Consider the following 20,403-nt stretch of genomic DNA (forward strand, 5'->3'; position numbering starts at 1 on the left):
TTTTACACTTTTCTCAAAGAGGCACTAACATTTTCTCACTTTTCAAACCTTAGTAGAAAAATAAGTCCAGTATTATAGAATGAAACCAAAGATCAAAACCTGTTTTCAGGCCATACATTTGTTTGAGAAATAAAAATAACGTTTTCCTATAAACAATTATGATGGCTTTTAGAACTAACAAATTTAATTGTAACGATCAACCTACAAGGTTGGACACATAAGAAATTATTAATAGTGACTGACCAGTATTTCACAGTTCCTCTGACCGTGCCACTTCATCCTGGCGCGTCTTTTTCCACTGAGTGACACCTCGGTGCAGGTGTCTTCTTCCGAGTGAAGAACATAGTTATGGGTAGTTGTTGGTGCTCTATTTTTCTTCTGGGTGAGAAGATTCTTATAAACAAATTTGGCAAGCTGACTGCATTCTGTACTGTACAGGAGACACGGCACGGAGGGGACTGACAATGGTGTACAGTCCCTTAGCCAGTCGCGGCGATGCCAACCAGTGCCGTGACCGGCCCGCCTGATGAAAACACAGAACACAATGAAAAACAAAAAAACATGCAAAATTGAACAAAAAAAAATCCACGAAACTGCGAGGCCGCGAAAGGTGAACCGCGTTATAGCGCGGAACGACTTTGTGTGTGTATATGTGTGTGTGTGTGTGTGTGTGTGTGTATATGTGTGTGTGTGTGTGTGTATAACATGCATTCCAAATAATTTACCTTTGCTGTGTGAATTCCAGAGTGCTCCGTTGATTCAAATTTGCTTTTTTTTTTTTTTTCTTTTTTTCTTTTTTTTTTTCGTTTCAGGTTACAGGTTGTTGCCACAGATTTAAGATTTTTTTTTTTTTCCGGAGTTGATGATGTTTTTGTTGAAGTGTCTTTTTATTTAATAATAATTTTTTAAAAAGTCCACTTCCATTCTGTGTTTGTGTCCTCATTCTTTAGGTATCGCAGCATCACCAAACAGTTCTTTCGTAAGGCTGACGGTGTGGTTGTGATGTATGATGTCACAGCTGAGCAGAGCTTCGTGGCTGTCAGACAGTGGCTGACCAGTGTGAAGGTAATAATTTACCATTCTAACACCACAATATGTTTAACAGAGTACAAGGAACAATAAATTTGATGTTGTAACAAGTGGAACAGAAAGAAGCTTTGCATTTCTTTGCCAGTGTTGTAGTTTTAGAACTCTGAGTTCTGATAGTGGAATGGAAATGGACTGTTCTTCTATCGATGGCTCAAAGCACTTTGCAGAAATGCCTCACATGTATACACACACCTTGATGTGTTTACAGACACTGCACTGTGTTACATACTGTGTGGATACGGTCACAGTGGAGAACCGCATCTGGGTCAACCCCAATCAGAAACCCTGGATGACCAGGGAGGTGAAGCAGCTGCTGAAGGAGAGAAACTCCCCCTTCAAAGCTGGTAATAGGGCTCTGTACAGCACAGCCCATGCCAACCTGAAGACAGGCATCAGGAAGGCCAAGGAGGATTTCAGGAGGAGAATCGACGACCACCTGGACAGCAACAACAGCATGCAGGCATGGATAGTGGTGCAGCACCTCAGCAACTACAAACCGGCATCAGAGCTGCCAACGGTGACGCTGCATTGACAGGACAGTTAAATCTCTTCTTTGCTCATTTCGAGACTGACACCAGGAGCAGCCATGTCACCACCAGCAGCCGAGAGCAGCTTCACAGTAAGGGAGCACGAAGCGAGGCGTACGCTGAGGAGTGTCAACACATGCAAAGCAACGGGCCCCAACAGCGTCTCCGGACGGGTGCTGAAAGACTGTGCAGACCAGCTTGCTGGGATATTTACCAAAATCTTCAACCGGTTCGTGACACAGTCTGCTGTCCTATCATGCCTGAAGACCTCCACCATAGTTTTTCCTTACCCCTGTCACCTGTGCTTGCTCTGGGGGTTAGTAAGGTTAGACCTTAGTTGTGTGAAGCATCTTGAGGCAACTTTGTTCTGATTTGCCGCTATATAAATGAAATGATAGTCCCCATAAACAGCCTCAATGATTACCAGCCTGCTTTACTCACACAGGCGGTGAAGTGTTTTGAAAAACTGCTTAGAAGTCACATCTTGTCATTCATAACCCCCACTTTAGACACATACCAATTCGCTTACAAGGCCAACAGGTCAGCAGAGGATGCCGTGACCGCTGCCCTCCACACCACCACGTAGAGCAACAGGGTAACTACGCCCATCTTCTCTTTCATGGATTATAGTTTAGCATTCAACACCATACTCCACCATGGCCTCATGAGCAAACTGCTGAACCTCTGTCTACCTCATTCCACATGTCTTTGGATTAAGGACTTTCTGTCGGCTCGCGCACAGGGGATTGGCCCTCACATATCCACAGCTCTCGTACTCGGCACCGGTTCTCCTCAAGGCTGTGTGCTGAGCCCACTGCTCTTCACCCTCTGCACCTCTGACTGCACCCCTCTTCATACCAGCAACACCTTCATTAAGTACGCACATAACACCACAGTGGTAGGCTGTATCACTGGAGATGATGAGTCCGCCTACCAGGATGAGGTGGAACAGCTGACGGTGTGGTGTAGAGAAAATAACCTCTTCCTGGGCACCTCCAAAACCAAGGAGCTAATCATAGACTTCAGGGGAGTCCACATAGATGAGAAACTGACCTGGGACAGGAACACCACACACTTGGTAAAGAAGGCACAGCAAAGACTCCACTTCCTGAGAATCCTCAGGAAAAATCACATAAACCAGAGATTGCTTGTCTTTTTACTGCTCTACCATGGAGAGCATCCTCGCATACTGCCTCTGTACACAGTTTTCCAGCTGCACGGTGGAAAACGGGAAAGAGCTCCAGAGGGTTACCAAAATAGCAGAGAAGATTACTGGGTGCCCTCTACCCACACTGGGGGACCTTCATGGCTCTTACTACCTCAGGAGAGCCAACACCATCCCAAAGGACTCATCCCACCCTGTCCACTCTCTGTTAGAGCTACTGCTGTCAGGCAGGCTGTACAGGGCCATTAATGTGTAGGTGACACCAAAAATTTGCACAAGTAATCACTAAAAATGATATGTTGATATTTAAAAAAAAATCCTGAACAGTAAAAGTCTGATAAGTGCACAGGTGAAGGATAAACAGCTGTCAGAAGCCTGCGCTCTATTTCACCCCTCATCCGCGGCTATATTGTTGCTACGTCATCACTGGAACGGCACCTGCTGATTCAAGCCCAAGTTGATTGTAAACACGGCGGAGGTCGAGCTGTTTTCGGACGATTTTTTTGTGTGTGTGTGTGTGTGTGTGTGTGTGTGTGTGTGTGTGTGTGTGTGTGTGTGTGTGTGTGTGTGTGTGTGTGTGTGTGTGTGTGTGTGTGCAGCTTTTTTTTTTTTTAAGTCCAGTCTCAAGGTGTTTTTAAGAAGCTGTGGAGGACACAGCCTTATGGTTTTGAGCCTTATTTAAATGACAATGAGCGAGACTAAACCTTGGAGGAAAACCTTCAGTCTGACAACAGTGACTATATTGGCAGAGTTCAGAACACAAAATGATTATAAAATAAATAAATAAATGATGCAGGCAATTTCGGTATGCAAGAGATGATGAGCTGTTTGTTTTTTGCGAGCTCTTTGGTTGTAATCAACTGATTAAAAAAAAAAGAAAAAGTTTTACTATCTGTGACATGGAAAAAAGTGTTTTTTTTTTTTTTTCCATTAGAAATATTTACATACATTTCAAATCTGGAAAATATAACCTATTTTTAAAATAAATATTGTTTCTTTCTTGAATACATTTAATGTACTGTGTGTTAGTAGCATAACACATTATTAATTATTAAAACCATTCACACAAGGAGTAAATAATAGTCTTACCTATGGTTTCAGTGAGATAATTTGAAAACTTATCCACCTTTACTAAACGACATCTGAAAATAATTTAATTCCTTCTCTCCTGGTTGAAGAAAAGTCCATTTGTCACACAGGAGTTTGATGCCAGGTTACAGTTAATGCGGCTGATGGATCGAGTCTCTGCTGTGGACGAGCTGCTTTGTGCTGCAAGTTCCTCATCTGCTCATAATGTCTCAGTCTACACAGGATAAAATTATCCCATAAAAGAATCTGAAAATACTCAGTTTTGCCTCCGTGTGGAGTGGACAAGCCGCACGACACTGTGCACGCACGCTCGTCAATATAAAAGTGTTCCACCTGCCAATCAGAAGGATTCTGCTGGCAAAAATGAACCATTCTGACATCGAAAACACGGTGCATCACCAACCTGAACCATTCAGTGGAAATGGGGCTGTCAGTAGCCTGTAAAAATCCATAAATTAATTGGGCTATTAAAATGATGATTCCGGCAGTGATGCCACTTCCTCCTTCTCCTCCAATGTCGGGACTCACCAGGAAGTTCCTGGTTTTTAGTGGCGCACAAAATCCGAATATTTATCTCTTCAGTAACTACGCACTAGGAAAAGATCAATTTCAAACTGTTGCTTAATTTTAGTCTTAAATACTCAAAAAAAAAAAAAAAAAAAAAAAAAAAGTATATACCGTGTCACCTACACTTTAAAGCAAGTACAAATATATTGAAAAACAGTTTCTACCCAACTGCTGTTGGGTAGAAACTGTGAATGTCACTGGAGCTGTGAATGTCACTGGAACCAAATACGCATGTCACATGCCACACTTGAAATGAGTGCGGTATTTGTTTATGTGCAATATTCACTGCCACTGAAATATCCACAGTTTTGTACATACTTTTCTCTTTTTTCATATGTAATCTCTTTTTTACTACTTCGTTCTTATAATTTTTTATTTTTTTATTATACTCATCTAACAACATTTTGTCAGCAAAAGAGGAAGAGTTGTTCTAACAAGTGTGTTTGTATTCTTTTTTCACAGGAGAGTGCAGGTGAGGAAATACCCATCATGCTCATGGCAAACAAAACGGACAGGCAGGCTGAGAGACAAGTTCAGAGAGCATCAGGCGAGAAACTGTCCAAGGTTTGTCTCTTTGCACCACAGACGGCACATATACTCGACAAACCCTCCGTGCTGTCACCTGTAGGTTTTCTGAAGAGCAGTTTTAAAGCTCAAAAATGGGGCAGTTCCAGATGTTTCCATTTTGCCATTGCCAGACTCTGTCTAACTCTTGCCCCGCCCATAAATGGTTAAAGGGGTGGAATATGAGCAAGACCAGCATGACCTGGACAGAAGAAGTGATGCCTGAATGTGCCACCCATCTTGAAATTGCTATGCTAGCTATGGCTTACAGGCTAGGTCACCTGGATTTGGATGATTTGGTTTTAGTGGATTGGGGGGAGGTTCCTATGTGAGGATTAAAACCTGTGACTGACACACATTAACTGTGGCAGTGTCAGTGGAAATAATTTACCAAACTCTTGACACTTGCTAACTGTGCTAAAATACAAATTAAAAATACTAGAATTTCACATTTTAGATGGTCCAGTAGTACAACTAATCACACAGAGCCTTATTATCTCAGATATTTGTTACAGCAAGCGCATGAAGGACAAACACGATAGAGTCCACGGCAGATAGCTGTCACTGCTAGCAATTTCCTGGACTTGGCACACTATTGGCCATTTAACCACACCCATAATCATTCATGGCTTTATGGGTTAAACGGATGAGTTATTCGAAAATTTTACACCTGTACAGTTATGAGTGGACACACTAGCTGCAGAGACCATAGACTGTTAGTTTGTTTTTTTGTATTGGGCTACAAATATTTTTATTTCTGCTGTAAAGTTGAACATTTTAACATGGGGTTCTGTGAGAATTGATTGACTGTCGGACCCAGCTTCAGGTGGCCATTCAATTAACTGCAGGTTGTGGCACTTCTGTGATGGCTTCATTTTTCAGCACTGTAGGCTATGTACGGGTCAGCTTCATCAGTTCTTACAGTGGAACACATTCAATTTAAATCTGTGGAATTGCTGCTTGTACAGAGTGGCTCCACTGTAGTACTGGAGGTGCTTTTAGTCTTCATGTTGTGCTGACTGGTTAAACACAATATGAGCCAGTCGTGGTGGATGACAAATGTTTTTACTTTAAATATTTCCTTTGCTGTTCCTTAAGATATCTGATGATCAGTGTAGAAAGTAAGAAAATTTTCTGCCATCATGATCATTTGTCTCCTTTTCAGAACTACAGCTTGATTTTCTATGAGTGCAGTGCCTACTCTGGACAAAATGTGTCTGAGTCCATGCTTCATTTGGCCAGGTGAGCACAAACGGGGTTAGCAAAAAAGAAACGGTCATTTTTAGTCTAACTGCACATATCAGTCATCTGCTTGAAAAGCTTTAAGGTCTAGACTGAAATAAAGTAATTCATAGTGCCAAATCCTTATTTTGTTTGTGCACTACATACAAAAGACCTTTTCTTAGGGACTGGATTGCAGATTACAACAGAAAGCAGTCAGTCCCAAATTAAAATGTCTGATGCTCTGGCAAGGAGGTTGTGTTCTTGCTTCACTGTGATTGTTAGCAGGATTACTTGTGGATTTTAAAACACTTGGTGGGATTATTAGCTGTTATAAGAGGTGAAGTTGGTACATGCTCCGTGACCCGAAAACCCCCAGATGTCCACATCCAGATGTCATCACAACGCTGAACAAAGTTCTTGCAAGGAGCGAAGAAAATGTCTACAGATGTGTACAAGTATCCAAAAACAACCTTATTTGTGAATCACTAATTTAATGTAACCTTTGTTTAACCAGGTTAGTCCCATTGAGATCGAGACCTCTTTTGTAAGGGAGACCTGGACAATTCTAAAGTTTCCAATTCACCTAATCTGCATGTCTTTAAATGTGGGAGGTAGCCGGAGCACCCGGAGGAAAGCCACACAAACATGAGAGAACATGCAAACTCCACACAGAAAGGCCACAGGTGGGAATCAATCCTGTGACCTTCTTGCTGTGAGGCAACAGTGCTAACCACTAAGTCACCGTGCTGCCCAAAGAGCACAGTAATAACAAATGACTGCAACTAATGAACTCATTACCGAAACGTTTGACAACGTTGGGTGCAGCCTTGAACAGAAAACATTGTGGGTTCCAAGCCCACCTGGAGTTTGCATGTGGTGTCTGCATAGATTTTCTCCTCCAGCTACTTCCAGTGAAAGCATGCATGAGAGTGCATGGCTGTCCGTGCCTTGTGATTGGTAACCTGCCTAGGCTATGTGCTACCTCCATAGCCAGTGGGATAGGCTTCAATCCACGTGAGCCTAAACATGATAAAGTGGGCATGAATTATGATGCCCTTAAAGAGATGAAGCCAGAAATTTGGGGTATTTAAAGTTTTAAGATCAAAAACTGTCCTCATAGAGTTGCTGTCACTTGGTGCTGTAGTGTTTTGAAAGTATTAATGGTATTAGAGTTTTTCTTCTTATGTGTGACCACAAAATAAGAGAACACACAGCAACATGACAGGAAGTAACTTATACCACAACAGGAAGTAAAGACCCTTCAGAGTGCAAACAGCCACCACAGGGTGTGGGTGAAGAGCCCACTAACACACAAAGGATACCACCAAACAGACCCATCCATCCAAGGTTCATGAGGGGCTGGAGCCTATACCAAGCAAAGCAACAACAGTAAATATAATCTTAACAATAGCTGTGTCATAATTTCAGTAATAACTGTATTATACCTTGTGCAAACTGAAGTTTCAAAGTGGCAGGGGGGCACAGGAATCATGATGCCCAGAATTTTGTCCTCCCAAGTTGGTTGGGCACCCCCCCCCGCCCTCCCCACCGCCAAGCATAGTTTTAATTACATGTGTAACACAGCTGTTGGTTTCATCTACACAGGTCAACCAGGTTAAGTTTGGTATGTATAACATTAAAACACAAAAGGTTTAAGAAGACACAAAAAATAAACACAACAGATTAAAAGTCTGAAACCACCAAATGTATGCAGCACTTAATACACCCACCAAATTTAAGTAAAACTATATACCAATTATGAGTAGCAGGAACATGTGATTTGAGGTTGGCTTTAAAAACTTAATCCATATTTGATTTTCAGACAGCTGATTTTCCACAAAGTAGGAACACATAAAGCAGAACATCTACATGTTGCTGCTGAGTCCTTGATCGTAACCTTCGCAATACAGAGTAAATCTGCATTCTGTGACAGCAGGGCACAGGATGGCACATAAGGCTCAATAAGCTCCATAAGATAAGAGCGTGCACAACTATTCAGGATTTTAAGTCAGCAACGGAACCTTAAAATCTACTGTTATGCTCACAAGAAGCCAGTGAAGCATCGATGTGGTCAAAAATAGATTCTAGTTGGAACTTGAGCAGCCGTGTTCTGAATCATCTGAAAGGACATAATACATTAAAGGAACCTAAATAAAAATGGACAGGCTTCATTATCTGTCTGTCTAATATGCAGGTCAAAAGGTCACCAAGATTTTTTTTTACCTCTTTTATGGTGAATCACACGTTCACCCAGTGGCGGTGTTATTGAACGATCATAAATGTGCCTCTATCTCAGCCAATCACAGTCTTCTCAGTCTTCTTAGAGTTCAGAAGTAGAAAATTAGTGTCGCCTGTCTGTTAGCCAGCACAGGACAGAAGAGCAGGAAAGTCTCCCACTGGAACAGTCATTTACTCAGTGCACATTACAGCTATTAAACAAGTAAGAAGTCTTTAAAAATTGCACGAGATGGACAGTGGGACTATTTTCTTTCAGATCTTTTATTCTGTGCACCCTGACTGAAATTGCTAATAATTTTGTAAGCAGTAAAGACAAAATAGACTAATTTTTTTTATCATTTTAACATGCAAATATTCTGTAATATTAGTGTGTGTGTGTGTGTGTGTGTGTGTGTGTGTTTAAGAATCCTTAAACAGCAGGAGGATCGAGAGAAGGAGATGACCATCCAGCTGAGCAGCCCGTTGGAGAAGAAGAAGTCGTGCTGCTAGCAGATAAAACACACAATAACACTACACAAAGTGATTAAGTGACTACACGTGTCAAATCACATTACCTTGTACTATCCTCTGTCTTCAGCATCATTTGACTACATTTTCATGTTTAGTCAAAAAAGGTGAAACAAAATGTTCCCTGGAAATTTAGAAACTGATCTCTGGATCGCGACCTTTTATTCACCTGCTGATGGCTGTTTCTCTGTCACATGTAATTTAACATGTTAAATTATTCATTCAGTGTTATTAGAAACATTTTAGTGGCATTTCTGTGGAGTGTGAACTAACAAGAACATTTGTACAAATTAATATCAACTTGCATTTGTCACAGTTGATTGAGTTCAGTCGACTGTTGGGAGTCAGATTTGCAAAATTTATATTTGCTTTTTTTCCTGTTTTTTCCCCCACCTCGTAGATGAAATGACAAACTCTTACTCATTGCAATGCAACTTCCAAAAAAAAAAACAACCACAAGTAATGTTTTTCTGTAGTTTTGTCTCTGTAAGGCCTTTTTTTGGCAGGGGTTTCTTGTCTACCGTTTTGTATTCTGCAGGTGCACCTGTTAGTTTGTGTACTTCGTGTTCAAGTTATGTGGCATAACTGTTTTTCATTGTTCCAGTATTTAGGCTGCTGCAGTATTCGGTTGCAGTTGTACGTTTTAAACGTTGGTGACGGCAGATGATGATCAGATGTTGCACATTATTTATTTCATGTCGCCATCAGTGATTTTTAGGAGAAAGGCGTCGCTGTATCAGTTGCATTGTCAGTTAAAACACTACAGCCATGTGGCGTGTTTCCCCGGGCGTGTTCTAGCGTGCGGGTTCCTCATTGCTGATCACACCAGCAGCTGGAAACTTGCGGAGTCGCCGCACAATATCACCTGGCAACAGGCTGCTTCAGAAACGGGGGGGTGGGATCCGGTTCTCTGCCTGGACCAGTGCTGATGAGAGTCAAAGTAAAGCTAAGAAAGAAAAGAAGTAAAATGTTCAAGTTCTTCACTGAACTGTGGTCACTAATAGTGCTTCACTACGCTGCAAAAATCACTAAATCTTAACGCATATAAATCTGTTAAATTCTTAAAAGTAGCTGGGGAAACTCCATGTTGAAATTTTACTAGTATTAGCAATTCTTGCATCTTTTACAAAGAAGATGGCGCCTTAAAGATCTTAGTAAGTAAAACAACAAAAACATATCTCTTCACAGTTTTGACTTAAAACAAGATGTTTTCTAAAACACTTTTACCAGACAAGGATTTTAAGGTGCATTATCTACAAACAAGTCCTTACATCATTTCACTTGTTAGGAGATTGTGTCATATATTAAGTGTAAATTTGATGAGAAACTAGACAGATATATTTGGTAATGTCTTTTTTTTTTTTTTTTTTTTTTGTTTACACCTGGTGACTTGTTTTCTTTGTGGGATAAATAAAATGATTACAGCATCACCCATTGGATGATTTTGGACATTGTTGTTTGTTTTTTATTTATTTATTTTTTTATTGACATCATGTGAACCAACATATTCAAAATGCCGGGGGGGGGGGGGCGCATTTGACATGCCGAAGCATTTATTCTGATGGCTTGGATTGAAGTTTATTTTGAACATGTAAATAAAATAAACTCTGACAAATAAGTGCACATCGAGGAAAAATGTTCAGAATGAAAAGCATAAAACAACAGACATCAGGTGGTCTGTTTCACTTTAGCAGTCTGTTTTGCTTTTGGAATATTTTTTTCTTGGTTATGTTTTAAAGAATTGTTATTGGCACATAAGATGGTTGTGACCCCTTCACACTGATTAGCCCTACATTTTCCAAAAGAGTGAAAAGTTGATTAGTCGACCAGCGCAGAGGGCCTCCCGACTCTGTAGGAGCCAAGTCAACGTCAGTCAGGCAACACTGATGTTTGTTGTGTTCCCAGAAGAATTTTCAGCATACTAAAAATCATGCTGTTAAATCATGCTGTTATTGCTCCCTTCGCCTCTGCTGGCAACTTTGGAGAGTTGCCTGGATGCACCACCTCCTCTGGATCCCTTGGGCATGAAGAAATGTGCAGGAATACAGTAGTGTTCAGAATAATAGTAGTGCTATGTGACTAAAAAGATTAATCAAAGTTTTGAGTATATTTCTTATTGTTACATGGGAAACAAGGTACCAGTAGATTCTCACAAATCCAACAAGACCAAGCATTCATGATATGCACACTCTTAAGGTTATGAAATTGGGCTATTGGTAAAAAAAAAAAAAAGTAGAAAAGGGGGTGTTCACAATAATAGTAGTGTGGCATTCAGTCAGTGAGTTTGTCAATTTTGTGGAACAAACAGGTGTGATTCAGGTGTCCCGTATTTAAGGATGAAGCCAGCACCTGTTGAACATGCTTTTCTCTTTGAAAGCCTGAGGAAAATGGTAAATTCAAGACATTGTTCAGAAGAACAGCGTAGTTTGATTAAAAAGTTGATTGGAGAGGGGAAAACTTATACACAGGTGCAAAAAATTATAGGCTGTTCATCTACAATGATCTCCAATGCTTTAAAATGGACAAAAAAAAAAAGTCGTGTGGAGGAAAATGGAAAACCACCATCAAAATGGATAGAATAATAACCAAATGCAAAGGCTCACCCATTGATCAGCTCCAGGATGATCAAAGACAGTCTGGAGTTACCTGTAAGTGCTGTGACAGTTAGATGCCTGTGTGAAGCTAATTTATTTGCAAAAATCCCCCGCAAAGTCTCTCTGTTAAATAAGACGTGCAGAAGAGGTTACAATTTGCCAAAGAACACGTCAACTGACCTAAAGAGAAATGGAGGAATATTTTGTGGACTGATGAGAGTAAAATTGTTCTTTTTGGGTCCAAGGGCCGCAGACAGTTTGTGAGACGACCCCCCCCCCAAACTCTGAATTCAAGCCACTGTTCACAGTGAAGCATGGTGGTGCAAGCATCATGATATGGGCATGGTTCTCCTACTATGGTGTTGGGCCTATATATCGCATACCAGGTATCATGGATCAGTTTGGATATGTCAAAATACTTGAGGTCATGTTGCCTTATGCTGAAGAGGACATGCCCTTGAAATGGGTGTTTCAACAAGACAATGACCCCAAGCACACTAGTAAACAAGCAAAATCTTGGTTCCAAACCAACAAAAATTAATGCCTCGCAGATGTGAAGAAATCATGAAAAACTGTGGTTATATACAACTAAATACTAGTTTAGTGAGTCACAGGATTGCTAAAAAAAAGCATTTTGAACGTAATAGTTTTGAGTTTGTAGCGTCAACAGCAGATGCTACTATTATTGTGAACACCCCCTTTTCTACTTTTTTTTTTTTTTTTTACTAATAGCCCAATTTCATAGCCTTAAGAGTGTGCATATCATGAATGCTTGGTCTTGTTGGATTTGTGAGAATCTACTGGTACCTTGTTTCCCATGTAACAATAAGAAATATACTCAAAACCTGGATTCAGCTTTTTAGTCACATAGCACTACTATTATACTGAACACTACTGTATGTAGAACGTGTCTCAACGACACACCAGTAGCAAGTGACATTACGCAGAGTTTATATTATAGGCTATGTCACATAACATCTTAAACGCTGAGTTGACGATCAGCTCTGCTACACTACTGCTCCATGCAGTGCGCTACCAACGCGCCCACCCTACCGCAGCAAAAGTTGAACTGCATCCTACAGTAAGTCTGCGGATTGTAGGCAAACGTCAAGCTCTGCTAGAACATCACACACCACTGAGCTACATCAAACTGCATTGCAAGTCTTCTCTAGTCTCCACTACAGCGGCCAGCATCAACCGCTTCACACCAGAGTGTGAGCGGGCCCTTAAGCATGTGCCCCCCCCCCCCCCCCCCCCCCCCCCCCTCCACACACACACACACACACACACACACACACACACACACACACACACACACACACACACTCCCACCCGGTAAAATGCTGACGGCTGCAGGAGAAGACTGTTAGAGTGTGTTGTTCTCTGTCTGATGCTGCGCTCTCTTTGTGTTACCAGCATCAGCTTCATGTTTCACTGATTAAACCTGCTGAATATTTTGGTCAAATCTCTGAAAAGACTCATCACTTCTGCTGCATGAAAAGAGAGGCTGGTTCTCTGTGAATGAATGAATGGCAGGTAATGGGCTGGAGTACGTGGAGCCAAAAGGATTTCACAAAATTATAACTGAATGCGACATTATATGACAACAAACATTTTATCAACATTTCAACTGAAATTATATCTTGGTAAAAAAAAAATACAAGATGTTATTAAGGTGCAATACAGATGTCTGCTTCAAAATCTGGATTGGTGTGACCATTTCTTGGGTCAGATCTGATCTCAAATCAATAAACAAACACAGGAAAGTGGTTAGTGAGTCAGGACCATAAATATTTGGATAGTTTCTGCAGAAAAGCTGTTTTGCATGTTAAGTTTATGTTCACTATTTGCATTCTGCTTCACTATCCTGTAATAAGAGAGCTAAGAGAAAAAGGGTAATAAAAAAAAATACACAAAACAACAGGTAAACTTAAGTACATTGTCGTGGCATTTGGAATGGAAGGAGGACTGTAAATGTAGAATTCACCACATCTCAAACTGGCAACACGGCACATTGAGATTCAAACTGTCCAACACTGTGACCTTCACAACCTTTAGCACACACACAGGTACAACAACACAATACCGTTACAGATACTGTATCTATGCACAAACACATTTCCTTGGCTGAGGTGTGAAATCACTGCAGTTTTCCAACATTACTCACACAAACTAAAGCTATTATGTTGTTTTTAATCGTTCCTTTAACAGGGGAGCCACCTGATGGAGCATTAAAGGCCACATTATGGGAGGAAAGAGAGAGCAGAAAGACTTCTATATACAAAAGTCAATGTCAAGAATTAACCTGTTACTCCGTTTTCACCAGTCTGTGCAGAACAATCTTTGCATTTGAAAATTAACATTGAATTTTTGAGAATAAATTCAATGGGGAGGTGATAGTCGAGTGTTTTTAACGGTGGACTTGTGACTAGAAGATCAATCCTCTGTCCAAACCACAGTAAGACTAGAAAATCACTAAGGGCCCTTGGGAAGGTCCTTAAACCCCAAGCTACTCAGTGTGTGTGAGAGAGACAGACAGGATGGGGGGCATCACTGTAAAGGGCTCTGAGTGTGAAAGCACCATATAAATGCAGCCCATTTACCATATGGCTGCTTTCATCACCTTACTTGTTGAGATGAATTGGTGAAATTGTACTTCAGAAACTGTTTTAGCAACAAAGAAATGACTTCTCCGTCAGCACATAAACACAGTGTGTTAATTAGAGATTGTACCGAAAACTGCGGCTGACCAAAAGGAGAAACCGCACAAAATGAAATCAGTGGACACCGACAGATTTGAGGTGTTGACTGTTTCACCTGCGTGCAGGACAGAATCTGTGAGGTGAGGAGGCCAGATCAGACTATCAAGTGAAGAAATATTTGATTGTGAAGTTGTGAAGCTCAGGTGGGCGTGGCCAGTATTAGGAGGAGGTATTAATACAATGGGGGGTGGATAGCTGACCTAATTAAACCTTACGTACCAGCCCGGGCTTTACGTTCCCAGGGTGCAGGACTACTTTGTGTCCCTAAGGTCAATAAGAAGTCTGCGGGTCACAGAGCTTTCTCTTATCATGCTCCTGTTCTGTGGAATGATCTCCCTGCATCAATAAAAGTCAGATTCTGTGGAGATTTTCAAGTCCAGACGTAAGACGCACTTATTTTCCCTTCCATATGGCTAGCATACTGGTACAGTTTTGTTTTACGCTTTTTACTCTTTTAATTCATGTATTAGTAATTGGAGTGGGCTGCGGCGTCAACTTTACCTAAATTCTGGGTCTTTTAGTGCAGCTTAGGGCTCGTGGCCTTAGTATTTCCTGTTTTTCTCTCTGTTTAAGGTGCAGCTCCATCCAGAGATGGGAGCTGTATTTGTGCTGGAGACCCTCCTGTCCTGTGCACCAACAGCATTTCCTGTATATTCATTTTGTGAATTGTTTCTGTGAATTGTTCTGTAATTATGTCTGTAGCATGGCCCAAGCAGAGGGTCACCCCTTTGAGTCTGGTCTGCTTGAGGTTTCTTCCTCAGAGGGAGTTTTTCCTTACCACTGTTGCTCTGAGGGTTAGTAAGGTTAGACCTTACTTGTGTGAAGCACCTTGAGGCACCTCTGTTGTGATTTGGCGCTATATAAATGAAAATAAAATAAATTGAACTGAAATTGAATTGAACTTGATGGTGAGTTCGTCCCACCTCTGCATTTAAAAGACATACAAATTAGGTGAATTGGAAACTTTATAATTGTCCAGGTCTTCCTTGCAAAAGAGGTCTTGATCTCAATGAGACTAACCAGGTTAAATTGACTTCTTTTATTTAAAAAAAAAAAAAAAAAAGTGATGTGTCGCTTCACACAAAATAGTTGTAGTACAAATTACTGTCGGGTGAGGGCAGTATAGGACATACAATAGAGCAATAGATTCAGTGGCATTTAAAACCACCTTTATTCCTGTCATTTGCTATAAAGCAGAAAATCTACATTGAAGCAAGTACTTATGATTTGATACCGCTTTTCTAATGTGCTGCATTAATCAACCAGCTGGAGATATGAAAGAGTTGAGTTTGAAGTCAAGTGCTTTTGCTAAAAATTCTACCCTGGGTGGCAGCGCGCTGAAACGGGTCTAAAACACTCCCCACTGTTTCCCACTTTTTCACAGATTAACCTATACGTTTCACATCCATAGCAGCACTGAGGGTCCTTCACCTCTGACCCAGTCTTCTTCCAGCCTTCTTCCTGCTGGGTTTGCTGCAAGATCCACCGACAGTTTGGAGAACCAGATGTTGAGCGAAGTCACACTCATCATCCCAGTCCTTCAAACTTCAAAGTTTAGGGCTAGTGGCCAGCGATCACCTGTTTTTCTTGTTAATGCTGGCAAATTATACAGTATTTTTTGTCTTTCTGATGCCTGATTCTGTTTTTTCTCTCTGTTTAAGGTGCAGCTCCATCCAGAGATGGGAGTTGTATTCGTGTTGGCGATCTTCCTGTCCTGTGCGCGAATAGGATTTCTTGTATATTCGTCCGTGAATTGTTCTGTGAATTGTTCTGTAATTTATGTTGGTAGCATGGCCCAAGCAGAGGGTCACTCCTTTGTGTCTGGTCTGCTTGAGGTTTCTTCCTCAGAGGGAGTGTTTCCTTACCACTGTTGCTCTAGGGGTTGTTAAGGTTAGACCTTACCTGTGTGAAGCGCTTTGAGGCAACTCTGTTGTGATTTGGCGCTATATAAAGGAAAATAAATTGGAAAATTGAAATTGTGGGGGGGGCTTGCACTAATATTGTATGTTCAGCTTTATTCTTGACACTTTTATCCCCCGTTGGCCAAAAGCTGGAATGGGGATTATATCGTGGCGGTTTCTTTCCGTCTGTCCAAAGAAAAGGGTATAAATAAGTGTTCTGAAATAAACTCCTCTCACATTTTTAAGAGGAATTTTGTGAAACTTGGTACAAGCCCATTTAACCAGAGTTATGGTCTTTGAATAACAAATATGGACTGCTCACATTTTTAGGAGGAATTTTGTGAAAAGTCCTTGAAATGTTACCAGAATGTAGCAAGCACTTGTACCAAAGCAGCATTTGCCAGCGGTGGATATTGTGCTCTCAGAGCACCCTTGTTACTTTATCAAAATGTTAAAAAATAAATAAAAAATCCTCCATCGTAGACCAAATACTCCTCCATACCAAAAGGATGCATGTCACACGTCTTTTAAACTTTCAATAATTTGTGTGCAACAGCTTGTGGTTTGCTCAGGTCCATGGCTGATATGTGATTTGCCAAACGATAAAAGAATCCTTGCTGAGACTGATCCTCCGTATTAAACCCTATTATAATGTTGCTGAAAAGGACGTGTGACAAGCAACCGTGTTCTCCCCTCATCACTTCCTACAAATTATAAGAACATAAACAATTTCAAATTGAATAAATACCTCAGGGTTATTACAGTAATTCATTACATGAGCAGTACTGAGGAAATACAAACTACCTCAAGTTATTACAACTAAAAGAAATACTGAACAGAACAGTTGTATGCACAGCAACAATCATGAAGGCCAAAACCGTTGCTGATCTCATTTTCTCGCTGTTACATTCAGAGTATTTTAACAGTCGGCAGCAGCACCTTCGAGTCTTGGATACTGCAGTAACAGTAGTACTACTAGTACTAGTCCATGGGACCACCTCTGGCTGTCTGCTGTCAGCCCAGTTGTCCTCTGCTCAGGTCTTCTCTCTCCGATTTTCTCCTCTGTCCTCATGAAATTTGTCTCTGGTGCCCTCTGGTGCTCAAGAGATTTTATTGGAGGGGACGTCACGACTCGACCAAATTTAACGCATCTTGTAATCATGGAATATGGCTGCTTCACACAGCTGTCCTTTAAAATCCAACTCGAAGGTAAAGTCCAAATCACGCTGCAAGTCAGAAGGGAGAGGAAAAAGACGGAAGTGATGTGACAAAATAAAAAAAAACCTCACTATCATAACTTATCAGAAATCTGTGCAAAAACACACACCCTATGTAGAAACTCTACTGTGGGCATATACAGCCTCCTGTCCGTGCAGGCTCATCACTGCAGACCATCGCAATAAATGGTAAATGGACTGCATTTATATAGCGCTTTTCCATCTGCATCAGACACTCAAAGCGCTTTACAATCATGCCTCACATTCACCCCGTGTCAGGGTGCTGCCATACAAGGCGCTCACTACACACCGGGAGCAATAGGGGATTAAAGGCCTTGCCCAAGGGCCCTTAGTGATTTTCCAGTCAGGCGGGGATTTGAACCCATGATCTTCTGGACTCAAGCCCAACACCTTAACCACTAGACCATCACCTCCCCACTAGACCCTCCGCAATCTGTCATCACGTGAGAAGACGCCCCATATGGGGTCTGCGTCCCATTAGTGTTGGCGCTTATCCCCAGATATGGATCCACATTTTTGTTTGGTACCATTTTTATATTGATTACCCTTTCTGACCCTACTACAAATATACAGGGAGTATAGTGTACAGGTGGGCTTTGAACCCTGGACCCACTTGTTATGATACAAGAGCACTACTACTACTATACCACAGTATCCCTGCAGCCCCCCCCCCCCCCCCCGCCACCACCACCACACAATAACAGAATAATACTGTAATAATGCTTCAAAATTCAGAATTATTAAAACACACAAAAACAAGGTAACATCAAAAAGCATACAGAAATATGCAAAATTAGAACAATAAAAAATATCAATTTGGACTCTTGGTCCATAGATGCAGAGCATTCATAAAACTAAAATAATAGAAGAAAAAGTGATGGGTTGCCAATTGTAGAAAGCAGAGTAAACACAGGAATAAGCATAATGCTGCATTCACATGGTGGGAGAAAAAACAATCTCTAGAGCAGAATTATTTTCATCTGCAGTGGTAGGTAGCATAAGTTGAGTTCATGTTTCTGTGTTAATGAGCAGGGCAGTAATTTAAAGAGTTTCCCACATTTGTTTTGTTCTTATTGCGAACAAAGTATATAAAAAAGCTTAAAATTTTAAACTTTTAATGGTAGCTTATGGACCTGTCACACCTTGATGATTTAGCCAGCGTATGCTGACTTGGGTGGTCCTTACTTGCAAAGTTTCAAAATTTAATACTCTGATCCCCTGAATAGGTAACAATTGGTGAGAAAATATGCTGTGTAAAATTTTGTTTTTATAAATTATTTTTTAGAGGTAGCTCTCTAAAGCATTGAAATGCCATTGCTATTTTTATGCTGTATATAATACTATACTAACTAAAGCTTGAAAATCACCTTGTGAGGCCATTTTGAATTTCTGAGTGAGTCCCAGGAAGATTCATCAGTACTTTTGATATGTTGTTCAGGATGGGTTGGGGCACCATTAAGCTTTAGTTTGTATAGTGTTATATAGCAGAAAATAGCAAAAAAAAAAAAAAAAAATCAGTACTTTTGAGCTACCTCTAAAAATTAACTTATACAAGCAAAATTTTTACACAGCATGTTTTTTCATCAATTAGAGCATATTCATTGGGGTCAGAGTATTACATTTCAAAACTTTGCAAAATAAGTACCACCCTAATGCCAACGTATGAAAAATTTGGCAAGTACACTGATGTAACAGAAGCCAGCAGGTGTCGCTGTGCAGATGTAGTTAGTAAACCTCACTCCCAACAGCTCAAAAGGATTCTCTCGTCACAACCTGGATTTTAGCCTTCTGGTTAGAGAGTCCGAATTCCATGCCGAGGATTGTGAGTTTGCATCCTGAGGGGAGCGAATGGGCGGAGTCATAACAACACAACGCAGAGTGCAGCCGCTACACTGGCGTACACAAAATAAGTGATGGGTATGTTTTGTATACTGTGAGGTGGTTGAAAAATTTTGGGCATGCACAATATTTTCGACGTATGGCTCATACGTCCCACATATGTGGACCATGCATTGCAGGTACGTTATGTGATATCACTTTCATAAGTTGAAATATGTCGAGATAATGTCTAGCGTACCCAAACTGTATTTCTAACCTATGAGTAACGTGGTTTGACCCTATGTGTAACTTATATTGAACTTTTCTCCAGTGTATATTGATGTAGTTGATGTGATGTGGATGACCACAAAACTTACTGAACGTGTCAGCTGCCGTATAATGGCGTATTGGCAGCATTTTTGATATGTCGGCATTTGCTGGCTATTGTCAAGGTGTACCAGGCCCATTTCAGCCAATATGGGAATTTAGGATATGGCTCTGTAAGGTGAGAGGCTGCACTACTGCGTATTTTGTATGTTATAAACAACACCTTAAAGAGGTACTGCAGCATCCTTCAACGTAGGCTCTATTTTTAAATGTTTTAGGTGTCATGTCTTCACTCGGGACAAAAATGAAACTAATCCATCATTTTTCTCAATGCAAACATGATCACGAGTTAACCAGCTATAAAATGTTATGGGACGGGGCGATCTAAAAAAGAAAACTGCTTCTTCCTGATGCAGCTTCAGAACCTTGGACCTTTTTGCTCAGAGGCCAAAATCTACATTAATTACAGAATATTATTATGAAAAGAACCAACTGAACCTTTGATTGTCAAACTCGAGAGTTTCTCAGATGTGACAGTAGAGGGCGACAGAAGTCTGGTAACCGTTGACTCCGCTGTGTGTGTTGGTACTTAAGCTCATTGGGTTCCTCATACTGCTCACATAAAGTCAACAGACTCACAATGTTTTTCTCGTTGGGCTTCATGGTGATGCTGCCAGTGATCTCCTCTCCTCTTCGCACCGTCAAATAGTCCTCCAGGTAAAACACCGTCTGCTTCCAGTGGGTGTACGGCGCATCAGGAGCTGCAACACAAATGCACACATGCTAAGGACAC

General features: G+C 41.0%; 2 protein-coding genes across 3 annotated transcripts in view; one reads left to right on the top strand and one right to left on the bottom strand.

Annotated features, from left to right (window-relative positions):
- Positions 1-10,327, top strand: part of cracr2aa (calcium release activated channel regulator 2Aa) — a 44,818-nt gene extending 34,491 nt beyond the window's left edge. The window contains exons 15-18 of the mRNA XM_034177071.1: positions 951-1,065; positions 4,900-5,001; positions 6,167-6,243; positions 8,868-10,327. Coding sequence (XP_034032962.1) covers positions 951-1,065; positions 4,900-5,001; positions 6,167-6,243; positions 8,868-8,952 — 379 coding nt within the window. The 3' untranslated portion in view covers positions 8,953-10,327. The remainder of the gene's footprint in view (positions 1-950; positions 1,066-4,899; positions 5,002-6,166; positions 6,244-8,867) is intronic.
- Positions 10,328-16,862: 6,535 nt separating this feature from the next.
- Positions 16,863-20,403, bottom strand: part of LOC117516171 (protein arginine N-methyltransferase 8-B) — a 79,697-nt gene continuing 76,156 nt past the window's right edge. For both annotated transcript variants that reach the window (XM_034177073.1, XM_034177072.1), the window contains exons 9-10: positions 20,250-20,371; positions 16,863-17,453 (exon numbers count right to left, since the gene is read on the bottom strand). In XM_034177073.1, the coding sequence (XP_034032964.1) occupies positions 17,370-17,453; positions 20,250-20,371 (206 nt within the window). In that variant the 3' untranslated portion in view covers positions 16,863-17,369. The remainder of the gene's footprint in view (positions 17,454-20,249; positions 20,372-20,403) is intronic.

This window comes from Thalassophryne amazonica, chromosome 8 (assembly GCF_902500255.1).
Source record: "Thalassophryne amazonica chromosome 8, fThaAma1.1, whole genome shotgun sequence".
In the NCBI taxonomy this organism is placed as follows: Eukaryota; Metazoa; Chordata; class Actinopteri; order Batrachoidiformes; family Batrachoididae; genus Thalassophryne; species Thalassophryne amazonica.